The sequence below is a fragment of the Nycticebus coucang genome, chromosome 1, assembly GCF_027406575.1.
Source record: "Nycticebus coucang isolate mNycCou1 chromosome 1, mNycCou1.pri, whole genome shotgun sequence".
NCBI classification, from domain to species: Eukaryota; Metazoa; Chordata; class Mammalia; order Primates; family Lorisidae; genus Nycticebus; species Nycticebus coucang.
Genome location: NC_069780.1, coordinates 85,581,643 through 85,596,244, shown reverse-complemented (window position 1 = coordinate 85,596,244; position 14,602 = coordinate 85,581,643). Strand labels below are relative to the sequence as shown.

The window sequence follows — 14,602 nt, the reverse complement described above, 5'->3', positions numbered from 1 at the left end:
TCTCCTAAAAATTCATTTATAGATGAGGACCTATTCATCGACTCTCTCTGGTAACAGCTCTCATAGCACTTTTTATGGTTAATTGTGTAATCATGTATACGTTTTCCTTTAAAATGCAAGCCTATGAAAGCAGAGATATTATTTTGTTCTCCATTCTAAACCTATTATCTAGAAGTGTTAAATAAATGAATAAAATGAAATTATGTTGAGTATTCAATTAGGGACCTAGATGAGGATGACATCATTGGGTTCCGCTCTTCTCCAGAGATTCTTCCAGCTGAATACGCTAAGGACATCATCCAAAATCTCAGACCAAGTAATTCAGAAGTTCCTGTGACAGAATCATGACTATGGATTTTGAAGCCTATAATTTAGAAGATACGAATAATTATGAACTGCCTTGCAGTCAGTACAATTTTGAGGGGCTTAAATTACTTATCAGAGTTAGTCTAAGCAAAATATTTTTTTCTGATTGTTTCTTTCTATTTTTACATTTTTCTTGGTCTCTTTTTTAGGCTCTTCCACCCCAAACATTAGTTCTCAATATGATATACTACTTGGTGTATTTTCTTTTTAAGCAAACATTACGTATCAGAAAGCAGGTGAGATTATTTGAGTATGCAAACATTTCCACCAATACCCTAAAATTATACATCTCTGTACAAACCATAAGGTTAACCCCACTCCTTTAACACTGAAGTTATTTTCTAGCCTTCAGCAGGGAAATTAAATTTACCCCTAATTTTGTAGCTAACAATACAATTTGAGTTCTATTTCTTCTGTGGTGTGTTGTGGAAAAAACAATGAGACTTTGAACAAAAATAAGGGTAATACATGAGACAGCATACATAAAAATGTAGAACATAAAGTCCATTGATGCTTTTTTGCTTGAGGGAGGGTGGACAAACTAGATCACTCGACCCAGACTACAAACGTGAAGACTGACTTCTTGCTTGCTGATTGATTGATTGTAGTCGTTATTTAACATAACACCTTGCAAACACACTTTAAAAACTTTTTTTTAAAAAGGAATCAGTGCTACCTGAAAGCATTTTCTTATTTACATACTTCAGGTTATAAATGGAAAATATTCTTGTAGCTCGGAGGCCAGAAAAACAACTAGCTGTTAAGTCAATATCTATGAATTGGACATGCAAAGAAAGAAGTAAATACATCTCTGCATATAAAAATGTGACCATGGAATGTGCAATTCAGTCACAGCAAAAGATTTCAGGTACTTGCATGAAATATTATGCCTTCTGAGCCACTAGATGAGAGCAAACTAATGAATGAGAACCTCATTAATCTGTGACAGAATTTTCTTGTTTTTATAAATTATTTCTTTCTTATCACTAAAATAATTCTATTTTAATTATAGAATATATAAAAATGACATACACGCAAGAAGGGAAAACATTTTAAATCCCATAATGCTACCACTCACAGCATTTATTTTCTAATGGCAATGCTTTTTTATATTTCAAAACTTTCCTTTTTAACCAGGAAATACTCACAGCAGAGAGAGATGATTGACATGGCATGCAGCCTGTTCTCAGACCTGATATAAGGTCTCATACAAATAACAAAAATGTTTCCAAAGCAGGTAACTGCAGATACAACCCAGACAAATACTCTCTGAATGATGCTTGCCAAGAGATTCTCTAGCGATGAGATTCCATCAGTGTTTGGTTTACAGCTGCGGACGTGGGGTGCATATCCACAATACTGGAATTTCTTAAAATATCTGAGGTACAAAGAAAAGGCAAAATACGATTTTAAATTTAGTTCAGCGTCATCATGTATTAGTATTGTTCGTCTCCATTTTCTTTGTAGAAAGAAAATGTTTTAATGCGAGACTCAGAAGAGTGTAAAACAATAGGAATTCTGAAACTTAAACTTAGATCTAGTTATCCTGAACTTGATTTCACTGTAAGAGATTGTGTGGGTGAAAATAACAAATAGGCATAATAAATTTACAATTGTTAGACACGTCTTAGAATATAAACTGTTAGCATGTGATCAAGAGAAGGAACCTATCTAGAGAAACTTTTTTGGGTTTTCAGAGTCTGGTAAATATAAATACACTGTTACATAACTCCTTTTGGTGCTGCAACTTTTGCAACTTGTCTTGCCTTTTAATCCTCAGGGGAAGAGTTGTGGGCTTTCTCTTCTGATGACTTTTCTGTTATAGAGGTTATGTTGTTACTTGTAACTATTTGCTAACATGGCTTACACTAGTTTTTAATGCATAATAAAGGGTATAATAAATACTTGTTGGGTGAATTCTTTCATCAATAGCGAGATATCCCCTGTTGATAAAGATATCGCCTGGATAATAATTAGTTGCTACATTGTTACTACCAACCCAATACTATTTATTGAGCATTTCCCAGGTATCAGGAATAAATTTTTTTCTTTTCTTTTTTTATTTGAGACAGAGTCTCATTTTGTCAATCTTGGTAGAGTGCCATGGCATCATAGCTCACAGCAACTTCAAACTCCTGGGCTCAAGTGAGTCTCTTGCCTCAGCCTCCCAAGTAGTTGGGACTACAGGTGCCCACCACAACACCTGGCTGTTTTTTAGAGATGGAGTCTCACTCTTGCTCAGGCTGATCTCGAACTCCTGAGCTCAGGCGATCCATCCACCTCAGCTTCCCGGAGTGCTAGGCTTACAGGCATGAGCCACTGTGACCCAGCCTAGGAATAAATTCTTAAATGAACTCTATGAGGTAAGTATATTATCATCACCATAGGAGATGGATCTTCAGTGGAGACAAATTATTTGCTATGAAATTCTCCAGAAAATGTAAAAATTGAGATTCAAATGAGATCGATTTGTCTCCAAAGTCATATGTTCTGGCAAAAAAAAAAAGATGATTTTTAACAGTAATAAAATAGAAACTCGATGATTACAATTTTTTTCTGTCAAATTCAGGGTCACTTGCTGATATTTCCATCCTGTCACATACATTTTCTCTGTTAACTACTAAGGAGAAGAGAGCAGAGCATGAGGAAGGAAGGAGTGTTGATGGTTATGTCACTTTACACGTCTCTGACTGAAGTTTTGCTTTTATCAAAAGAATTATAATAGACATTCATGTATTGGTTTTGCTGCCTGGCAATCCAGTCACCCTTCTGGTGATAGTGTCTTGATCTCTAAGAGACTCACTCCTTCATTCTGTGAGAAGTCATGAGGGACCTTCAGTGGAGGCACTCCCCTAGTCCAGAGTATGTAAGTGCTCGAAGCAAGATCAATTAGACTTTCTCTCCTGGAACTCTGGTCCTTCCTCCCTCCCTCCCTCCCTCCCTTTCTTCCTTCCTTCCTTCTCCCTCTCTTTCTTTCCTTTCTCTCTCTCTCTTTCTTTCTTTCTCTCCCTCCCTCCCTTCCTTCCTTTCTTTTCTTCCCTTCCCACAGAGTCTCACTTGTCACCCAAGCTACAGTCTCATGGCCTCAGCCTCGCTTACAGTAACTTCAGACTCCTGGGCTTAACCAATCCTCCTGCCTCAGCCTCCTAAGTAGCTGTGACTGCAGGTGCCCACTATGACCCTGAGCTATGTTTTCTGTTTTTAGTAGAGACAAGGTCTTGCTCTTGGTCAGACTAGTCTTGCACTCTTGACCTCAAGTGATCCCTTTGCCTCAGCCTCCCAGAGCTAGGAGTTAGGCCCCCAGCCTGGAACTTTGGATTTTACCGAATGCTTGCTGGGTGGGTAACTCTAGCAGCATCTGGATAAGAAGGCTGTTTAATTCTTGCTGCCATGGTTTCTGCCCATTTCAAGTCTGTTCCCTTAGATGTTTTTCAGATTTTATGAGCTATATCATTTTCTCCTAATAGATTCTGTTTTGCTTAATGTAGTCAGGTTGTTTTATTTTTGTAAGCGAACAATCTTTTATAAACATTCTCTCTGAAGAATTATGAACAACAAAACCAATGTCCTATGTTAGACTTAAAATATAAACAAGATTATAGTGTTGACAATGGCTGACAAGACACTTTCTAAATTATTAGAAATTAATTGCCAGGGTATGCATCATTCTGATACCTGCCATAAGATTGTATCCAGGTAACAAATTGTTTCTTAAGCAGGTATTGAAAGGAACAACCAGACACACTATTTGAATTAAAAGAAAGTTTCAAAATTTACCATTTCCTCTGTGCACACTTGGCTCCAATCATGCTCTGACACTGGGGGCAATTTTCACTGAGGGGGATTTCTCCTTACCTTCCTTCATTTGCTGCAATTATTTATTTATAATTATTTTATATTGCTTATATAAATTGCTGCTTCTTCATCCGATAGCACTTGTACCATGCATATGAATTACTAGCTCATTAGGCAAACATCTGTGTGTGTGAATGGTACCCAGAGTCAATGAGAACTTCTAATAAGCCTGAATAGGTTCTTCCCATACCCACGTTTCCGTGGTATTTAAAAAATCTCTTCTGAGATTCTACCAGACTATGGAAAACTAAAAATCACCCTACCCAACATCAAAGTTTTAAGAGTGAATTTTTGTTTAGACATGCCTTAGTCCATTTCAGCTGCTATAGAAAAATTATCATGGACTGCTTAAACAGCAAACATTTATTTTTCACAGTTCCAGAAGCTGAGATGCCCAAGATCAAAGAAGAATCAGTGCCCTGCTTCTTGGAGCACGGATGATCGATCAGCTTCTTGCTGTATTTTCACATGGTGGGAGGGGCAAGTGGAGGTTTCTGAAGTCTCTTTTGTAGGCCACTAACCTCATTGATGATGGTTCTGCCCTCAACACCTCCCAGAGGCCCACATTCGAATAACATTACATTGCAGTCAGGATTTTGACAGGAATTTTCAGGAAACACAAAGATTCAGTTTATAGCAGTCAAATTAGTAGGAAATAGGGATTAGATGCATTGGGTATGGATATATTATCACAATACATGTGGAGACATAAAGATTAAAATCAAGGAGAAGAACAAGAAAAACATCTACTTACATGTGAGACAGATTCATAAGAGGTCTAAACATCCGTTGCTGGATATTTGGAATTTCGAGTCCTTCTAGGCTGCTAAAAATACCAAATTAATAATCAATCAAAAGAACATGTGTTATATGTGGTACAATAAAGTAAGTTTTGGGGAAGGACAATTTAATAAAATGTTTTTAGTTAACAGTTATTCTGAATGAAACATTCATACTTGGCCCACCTTAGGGACTTCCCTAACTCATCCTTTTTTTGATTATGTTGTTGGTTATATTGGTTATATTATCATCCCTATTTGACTTTTTTTTGATCCTCACAGATCATGACACAATGCTTTGAAAATACTAGATACTCAAAATTTGTGGAATAAATGAACAAGCACTGTACTTTGTACAATATTACAATAGCAGAAGAGTTTTATACCTTTGAAATTTTCTAATAATTTTTGGTTGGAGTTGTCATTGTTGTTTAGCAGGCCCAGGCTGGATTCGAACCTGCCAGCTCTGGTGTTTGTGGCTGGCGCCTTAGCCGCTTGAGCTACAGGCGCTGAGCTTCTAATAATTTTTAGTAATCATTTTTTTCTAATAAAATGTCATTTTATTGAGGAGACAAATAAAATGAAGCTTATCTTTTAAAGGCAATTCATAGATACTAACAGAATTTTTGTCTTTTTTTTTCCCATGGTGCAAGTTATGCTTTACATAATCTAGAATATTTTATCTTGGGGTAAAAGATGCCTATAATGAATTCTTAAATACCAAGTGCTAACAATATCAAAGCAAACAATCCAATATAAGCTCCTGGTGACTTATAGAAAAACATAATATGATTAATCATTATTTAATTTTTAGTTTATAAATATGTAAGACTAAACTAATAGCTGGCTCTTTGTTATAGTCAAGCAAGCACTAGCCTTATTTGTTTTTGTTGAGCCTAACTTCCGAAAATATATAGCTTTATATCCTGGAAATATAGCTTATAATTTGAAATTCTATGACTATACATAATTAGTATTCGAATAACTATTTAATCATAAAACTATTGCCATATGTAAATACTTACAGAGACTTGAGTTTGATAAGATAATCAAACTGGTTTGCTTCAATTTTCTGGATTGGGTTATAGGAAAGATTCCTGTTTTTAAGAAAAGGCAGCAACAAGTCATTTCTGAAAATTACTTGGATGAGAAAGAGTGTTTACCTGTTGATTTGGGGTTACTTTTAAACATTAGAAAAAAGTATAGTGCAACTCAAAATGGATTAAAGGCTTAATCTGTAAAACTATAAAAGTCCTAGAGAAAAACAGGGGAAAAGCTTCATGACATGGGTTTGGGCAATGATTTTTTGAATATGGTCCCCCAAATACAGGCAACAATAATTAAATAGACAAAAGGGATTACATGAAACTAAAAAGCCTCTTCATGGCCAAGGAAACAATCAACAGAGTGATTGTTTGGAATGAGAGAAAATATTTGCAAACTATATATCTGATAAGAGATTAGTATCCAAAATGTGTAAGAAACGAAAACACTCAATAAAAAAATCAATAATCTGGTTTAAAAATAGGCAAAGGCCTGAGTACACATATCTCAAAAGAGTACATACACATGGCCAACATACGTGTATATATGAAAAAATGTTCAACATTACTAATCACCAGAGAAGTGCCAATTAAAATCACAATGAGATATCACCTCACACCTTTGAGGATGGCTTTTATCCAAAAAATGGAACATACATGCTGGTGAAGATGTGAAAAAAAGGTTACCCTTGCAACACTGTTGGTGGGAATGTAGATTAATAATCCATTATGGAAAATAGCATGGAGGTTCCTCAAAAAATTAAAATAGAACTGTCACATGATTCAGCTTTCCCACTACTTGGTATATATGCAAAGGAAATGAAATAAATATGTTGAAGATATATCTGCTGCTCTCTATTCATAATAAATAGCAAGGTATGGAATCAAAGCAAGTGTCCATCAAAGGATGAATGCATAAGGAAAATGTACATGTGCATAATGAAATACTATTCAGCCTTAAGAAAGGGAATTCTGTCTGTTGTACATGATAAATGCATACAATTTTTTGTCAAATAAAAAGTATAGTATTAGAACTTGCATCCTAGTGTTGTTTGCATAGTGAATTAATGAGACAGAACATGTAGAATAGTGTTGGGGTGGTGGTCAGTACTCTATGATTGTGACAGTGACAGAGGGAGAGTTTACACAACATGGGCATGGAGGTAGAGCCATTAAGAAAGGACTTCCACCAGGCAAGTGGAAGGGTGCCACATTTTTCTAGGATCAGTAGTGGTTTAAATAAAATGAAATAAAATAATCTCACTAAGTTAAAAGCTGAATTAATGAAACCACACTGCATATCTTTTACAATGAATCTTATATCAAAGAGTGACATATTCACTAGTGTTTTGTGGAACATGAAATGAAAAGTAGACTTTAAAGGGCATTCATTTATTTGTTTTTTAAGGAACAGGGTCTTGCCATGTTGTTCAGGCTGGATTTGAACTCCTGGGGTCAAGGGATCCTGTGCCTCAGCCTCCCAAGACATTGGAACTATAGGTGTGCATGTCTTTAAAGGGAATTTAAAGCTGAATTAAAAGGGAGAAAATTTCAGAATCTTTGTAAAACAGCACCTTGAAACAAGAATCATTGATTAAAGGAAATTTCTCAGAAAAAGTTCTCTTTCAAAACATTTACTCAACTTTAGATCATTAGTTAGGTGGAGGATGATGGGAACTGCCCGGGAAGCCATGTTAAAGGAAGAATGACATGAAAAATGAGTTGTATAAAGGAAATGAAGTGGACTCAACAAACTAGAAACAGAATAAAATTACTTTACATAAAAAAGGACTTAAGTCTGAGAAAGAGCAAGACATGTCTATCTCTACTAAAAATAGAAAAAATTAGCCAGGAATGTTGGTATGCACTTCTAGTCCCAGCTACTCAGGAGGCTGTGGCATGAGGATTGCTTGAGCCCAGGAGTTTGAGGTTGCTGTGAGCTATGATGATGCCACAGCAGTCTACCCAGGGCAACAGAGTGAGACTCTGTCATAAAAAAAAAAGATGCATATGAAAACCCATAATGAATATATATACTCAGTGGTGAAAGACCAAAAGATTTCCTCTAAGATCAAGAGGGAGGATCTTCTTCTATTCAACATAGCATTAGAAGTCCTAACCAGAGCAATTAATTAAGAAAAAGAAGTAAAAGGCATTCAAATTGGAAAAGAAAAAGGAAAATTACCACTGTTTATAGTTGATGTGATCTTATATGTAGAATACCATAAGATTTAACAACAACAACAATAACCAAAACATCCGTTAAAACGAATAAACCAATTCAGCAAATTCATTGGATATAAAACTAATACACAAGAGTCAGGTGTATTTCTATACATAATGTACAATCTGAAAAGGAAATTAGGAAAATAATTTCATTTACAACAGCATCAAAATAACAAGATATTTTAATAAACTTAACAAAGAAGAAAGATATATACCCTGAAAACTGTAGAATGGTGTTGAAAGAAATTAAGGAACACACCAACAAAAGGAAAGATATTTTGTGCTCAGGAATCAGAAGACTTATTATTGTTAAGATGACAATATTACTGAAAGTGATCCACAGATTCAAAGGTAATGTCTATCAAAATCCCACTGACTTTTTTCAGAAATATAAAAATTCATCCTAAAATTCCCATGGAAATCCAAGGGAGCCCAAATAATCAAAATTATTTTGAAAAATGAACAAAATTGGATATCTCACAATTTTTTTTTCCAAAACTTACTACAAAGCTATAGTAACCAGAGACGGTAGTACTGGCATAGAGACAGAGATACACAGACTAGTTGGGAATAGAATAAAGAGGCCAGGAATAAACCCGCATGTACATGGTCAAATGATTTTCAATAAGGGGGAAAGAACAGCTGTTTCCACATACTGTATTGGGAAAGCTGGGCATCCGCATGCAGAAGAATGAAGTTAGACCAGACCCTTCCCTCACACCGTGTACATAAATTACTCAAAGTGGACTAGAGACCTAAATGTAAGAGCTCGAACTTTAGAAAAAATCATAGAAGAAAAGCGTCATGACATGACATCAATGACATTTGGTGCCATTTTGGATACAACGTCAAAAGTATTAGCAACAGAAGAAAAACTAGGAAAACCATGCTAAATCAAAATCAGAAATTTTGTGCATCAATGAACAACTGAAAAGGCAATCCATGCAATGACATAAAATATTTGCAAATCATGTTATTTGAAAAGGGGTTAATATTCATAATTTATAAAGATCTCCTACCACCCAATAACTATAAAACCCCCACACAGTCCAATTATTAAAAAAGGACAAAGCACTTGAACAGATTTGTCTTCAAGAAGATATCAAAATGGCCAGTAAGAACATGAAGTAATTCTCAATGTCATTAGGGAAAAGCAAATCAAAACCTATAGCATTTCACATCCATAGGATGGCTATTATCTAAATGAAACAGAAAATTACAAATGTTGGGAGTATGTAGAGAAATTGAGACCCTTGTGCACTGCTAGTAGAAATGGAAAATGGAACAACTCCTATGAAAAACAGAATTAAACATAGACTAAAAATAGAATTATAGTACATATGATTTAGCAATTCTACCTTTGAAGGTATGTACCCCCCAAAATTGAAAACAGGGACTTAACCATGAGTACCCCTATGCTCCTAGCAGCATTGCTCATAGTAACCAAAAGATGAAAGCAACTCAAGTATCCATTAGGGGATGGATGGATAAACACAGAATATTATACTATGTGTAATAACAATGGAATATTGTTCAACCTTAACAAAGAAAGAAATTCTGGTATATGTTGCACTATGGATGAGTCTTAAAGACATGCTAAGTGAAGAAGCCAGTCACAGAAAGACAAATATCCTATTATTTCACTTATATGAGGCACCTAGGATCAATGAATTCATAGAACAGAAAGGAGAATGGTGGCTGCTGGGGTGAAAGCAAAGAGTGAATGAGTAGTTAGTGTTTAATGGTTGCAGAGTTTCAGTTGTGCAAGATGAAAAATTGTGGATGATAGCAATGGTTGTGTAACAATGTGCATGTAGTTAATACCACTCAACCATACATTTTTAAATGGCTAATTTTGTGTTATGTGTATTTTACCCCCATTTAAAAAATAATAAAATAAAGAAATGAAGAGGCAAAATTAATATCAGTCTTACAGTTGTGACAGCTCCTTCAGATCCTTAAATACGTGCGGTGAAAGATTTTCAATCTTATTACTTCCTAAATCCCTAGGGAAATAATTGCAAACATGTCATACTGTTTTCTTCAGACTTTATTCATTGTTCTGAAATTCATCAGGGAACCATTATACAACTTTCAACGATGTCATTGGTGAGTTTTATTAATTACCAGAAGTCCAAAAGTTTTTTTAAAAAAGAACTGAACCGTGAAGGCTATGTTAACTAGTTTGATGAAAATATTTCAAATTGTTTATAAAACCAGCACATTTCCCCCCATGATTGCATTAATGTACACAGCTATGATTTAATTAAAAAAAAAAGAAAAGAATTGAAATGGGAAAATATCACAATATTTTATCCCAGTTTATCACTCCTTTGGAGACAAATGCTTGATGGTATTTAATTTGATTTTGATTGATCTGGTTTCCTAATTCTAATTAATATATGTTTTGTGCCCCTCTTCCCTTCCTTCCTTTTCTCTCTCTTTTCTTTGTATTAGAGTAGGAAGATGATTTGGAACCTTAGTTTTTCATTTTTCTTAGGTTTACCATGACTATCAAACGGAAGTGTATTATTTCAAGTGCAAGTTTATTTCATAGCTGATTTCCACAAAATGTCATATTCTCCTGGGGCAGGATACTTTGAGTGTTATCTTATACACGTAGAAGGTCTGCTAAACATGGTATGACTTCATAGATTACTTTAAAGGTTTTTACAGCAGCAATAGTCATACCATGTGAACTTTTTTTTTTCTTGTTGAGACAGAGTCTCACTTTGTTGTCCTCGGTAGAGTGCTGTGGCATCATAGCTCACAGCAACCTCAAATGCTGGGGCTCAAGGGATTCTCTTGCCTCAGCCTCCCTAGTAATTGGGGACTACAGGTGGTCGCCATAACCCCTGGCTATTTTTAGAGACCGGGTCTCACTCTTGCTCAGGCTGGTCTCGAACTTGTGACCTCAGGCAATCCACTGCCTCAGCCTCTAAGAGTCAGCTCTTAAATCCTTCTATAAAAGATGAAAGGTTTCAATAGGTTTGAACCCTGGAAGGTGATGAAGAGATACTAAAAGAAAGCCTAACCACTTCCCCTATCCATCTCCAAATCCTATCACTTTTCACTGGGATGTGTGGGAGGATAGCTGTATTTCTTACGCATGCTGGTGTGTAAAACAAATTAGATTATTTGACTTTGAAGGGCAGGTTTTGATTGACTTTTCAAAACTAAAAATAAATGGTTAATCTGACAAATAAATACATCATTGCTGTAAACTCGACCTTGAGACTAGTTTTGTTATTTAAACATTTATGGGTGAAGATAGATTGTTCTGATGTGACAACTGAAGAAATCATTCTAAAATTTCATCTCTTTCATAAAATCTTTCATTTTTATTTATTTTGTTTTTGGAGACAGAGTCTCACTCTGTCACTCTGGGTAGTGAGCTGCTGTATCATAGCTCACAGCAGCCTCAAACTCTTGGGCTCAAGCCATTCTCTTGCCTCAGTCTCCTGAGTAGCTGGGACTACAGAAGCCTATAATGATGCCCGGCTATTCTTATTTTTTTAGAGATGGGGTCTAGCTCTTGCTCAGGCTGTCACATAACCTTTCAATAGCTCACTGTCGCCTAGAAGATGAAATCAAAATTATTTAGTGTGACATAAAGAGCCTTTATTATCTTACTATCTTGCCTCTGACTTTATCCTTCTAGTCTTGTTTTCCTAACACTTTCTAGCAAAGTAACTTTCATGATGGCCTCAATGCGTTTCAGTATTCTAACCTCCATGCTTTTGCACGGATGCTTCCTTCCGCCTGTAATGACCTTTCCTTCTGGCCCTCCTGCTGATTTTATATTCATTCTTCTAGACATTCCTCTCATGTCATTCCTCTGTGAAACCTCTGATGCCCCGGAGGTTAGTTGTTCTGTCCTGTGTTCTCCCATATACTTTCCTTGCATATTTCCACGAAAGCCCATAGAACACACATAGCCCATGCAACATTGAGTGCCAGAACTACACCTTTTCATCTTGGGCTACCCAGTGCCTCTTTGCTATTCTTTCCATCCTCAACTAGAAGATTTCATAGATCGAGTCTATATGCTTCATATTTACATAAAAGTGGAATGCGATGTCAGTTCCTTGTACAAGTAAAGTATCAATCATATCAGTAAGGCAATGTGAAAAACAGATTTAAAGTAATCCACTAGGATATTAAAACTCCAAATAGCGTATTGAACAATTTCTGGTAGGAATGTGGGTTTTGGTTATCAGAGTAGATTCTGGCATATAGTTCTTTTTTTTTTCTCTTTTTTTCACTTCCTTATCCTTCCCTTCCCTTCCTTTTTTCTTTCTTTGCCTCCCTATTTCCCTCCCTCCTTCCCTTGTTTCCTCTTTCCTTCCTCTCTCTTTCTTTTTCTTTCTTTCTTTCTCTCTCTCTTTCTCCCCTCCCTCCCTCCCGTCCTTCCTTTTCTGAGACAGGGCCTCACTCTGTTACCTGAGCTAGAGTGCAGAGGCAACATCACAGTTCACTGCAACCTCAAATTCTGGGGCTCAAGCCATCCTTCTGCCTCAGCTTCCTAAGTAGCTGGGACTATAGGTATTATAGGTACGTGGCACCAAATCTGGCTGATTTTTCTAATTTTTGTAGAGACAGTGTTTTACTCTTGCTGTTGCTCAGGCTAGTCTTGAACTCCTGGTGTCGAGCAATTCTCCTGCCTCAGCCTCCTGTAATGCTGGATTACAGATGTGACCCTGCACCCGGCCTGGCATATAGTTCTTATGGCATGATTCATGTAATGGGATGGTGTTTGCCTACACTAAGATCCTAAGTGACGCGGGAAGGGCCATTTTATAAGTTTCAGTTTAGGAAAGTTAGTCTAAACTAACTTTCTTACATAAACATAATTAGTCTCAAGGTCCATTTCTGAATGAGCTCAGGAAACATCTTACCTACCAGAGTAGTTGATTTTAAAAGCTCAAATTTAATCAAGCGTGTTGCAAAGATTTCCACATCACTAGATGTCACCAGAACTACGTGAAGTCCTCAGTGGCAAGTGAATCCTGACTTCCACCTTGGCTCTGTGGGCATGATTGAGCCTGGAGGGACACAGAGTGTGCTCCAACCATCTCTCCAAAGGATAGTTTAGATCCAGACTTGTACATTGAAAGCCATCGACTCTTAGAAAACATGCCATTTGTCTGTAAGCCTGCTTTTTCAGGTGTGTGCTTACTGTGGGATCAGGCAGGCTTTAGGCAGGACTAGTCATTGACCTTGGTTACTGTTTCTGCAGCTTTTGTTCTATCCTTTTTCTCAGAACCTGGTTTAGCACTGGTATGTACCGGGCTGTTTGTGTTCCACCTTCACAGTGGGTTACTGATACATAAAATCTGCACCTGACAGCTGCCACGAAGGTTGGTGAGGAGTTGGGAACGCTCCGCTGATATGCAGGTAGTAATTTCAAGTGATTTTCTTATTTTCAAAATAAGAAAAAGTATGGATTCCGGGCAGCACCTGTGGCTCAAAGGAGCAGGGTGCCGGCCCCATATCCCGGAGGTGGTGGGTCCAAACCCAGCCCTGGCCCAAAACTGCAAAATTAAAAAAAAAAAAAAAAGTATGGATCTACAACTAATTTGTATTATAATGGCTAGGTAATAGCTTTGGGTCACCTAATGCACCTCTCTCTGTTACTGAGCATGATTTCCTGCGTGCTGATGCTGTGGTTCAATTGCCACATACCAGGAGTCTTTACAACAGATGACTGGTTCTTATAATCTACTACTGAGATTTTCTTGTACATTTTGTGAGCAACTGTTACCGCCTACCAAGAAATGTTTCAGGCTAATCACTACAGAAAAAATACTGGGTTTTCCGTGGTGTGTTTGTTGCTGTTTTGGAGCAGCGTGCAGGACTATTTCCCAAGAAATGCTGCCGCTCGTGGCATTTGTATTTCCTCCACCTGGCTCAGGGCTCAGGTCCCATGTCCAGGTGTTATGTTCCTAACATTCGAGCATTCTAATAGTATTCTTTAATTTACATGGAAAAGTTTTAATAAATCAATTCTCTGCACGGGTAGTTGTCCAAATATAGAGATCTGTCTGGAGGAAAGGACTTCTCACAACGCTGACAGGAGTGCAGCTGTTTTAGAAAATCAGGTCAGAAACCAGCAATATCCTCCTCAGACTCCTAGAGTGCCTCAAGGCCAGAGTTCCTGGGAACACCCTACCTAAATACTGGCTGGTACTAAGGATACACCCAAAATTCTGATCCCAATGATACGTCCATAATCCTGACCCACACTACAGAAGAGCCCTGGGCAGTACTCCGGGCTCACTGGCCCATTCCAGCTATACTGTTAAGGCTGGAAAACCCTTTTGCAACTGTGGG

The 14,602-nt window shown here is 37.0% G+C and overlaps 1 protein-coding gene across 4 annotated transcripts in view; it reads right to left on the bottom strand.

Annotated features, from left to right (window-relative positions):
* The window catches only part of RXFP1 (relaxin family peptide receptor 1), a 158,932-nt gene that overhangs the window by 7,073 nt on the left and 137,257 nt on the right, over positions 1 to 14,602 (bottom strand). For all 4 annotated transcript variants that reach the window (XM_053583505.1, XM_053583503.1, XM_053583507.1 and 1 more), the window contains 4 exons: positions 10,204 to 10,275; positions 6,026 to 6,097; positions 4,976 to 5,047; positions 1,515 to 1,744 (listed from right to left, as the gene is read on the bottom strand). In XM_053583505.1, coding sequence (XP_053439480.1) covers positions 1,515 to 1,744; positions 4,976 to 5,047; positions 6,026 to 6,097; positions 10,204 to 10,275 — 446 coding nt within the window. The remainder of the gene's footprint in view (positions 1 to 1,514; positions 1,745 to 4,975; positions 5,048 to 6,025; positions 6,098 to 10,203; positions 10,276 to 14,602) is intronic.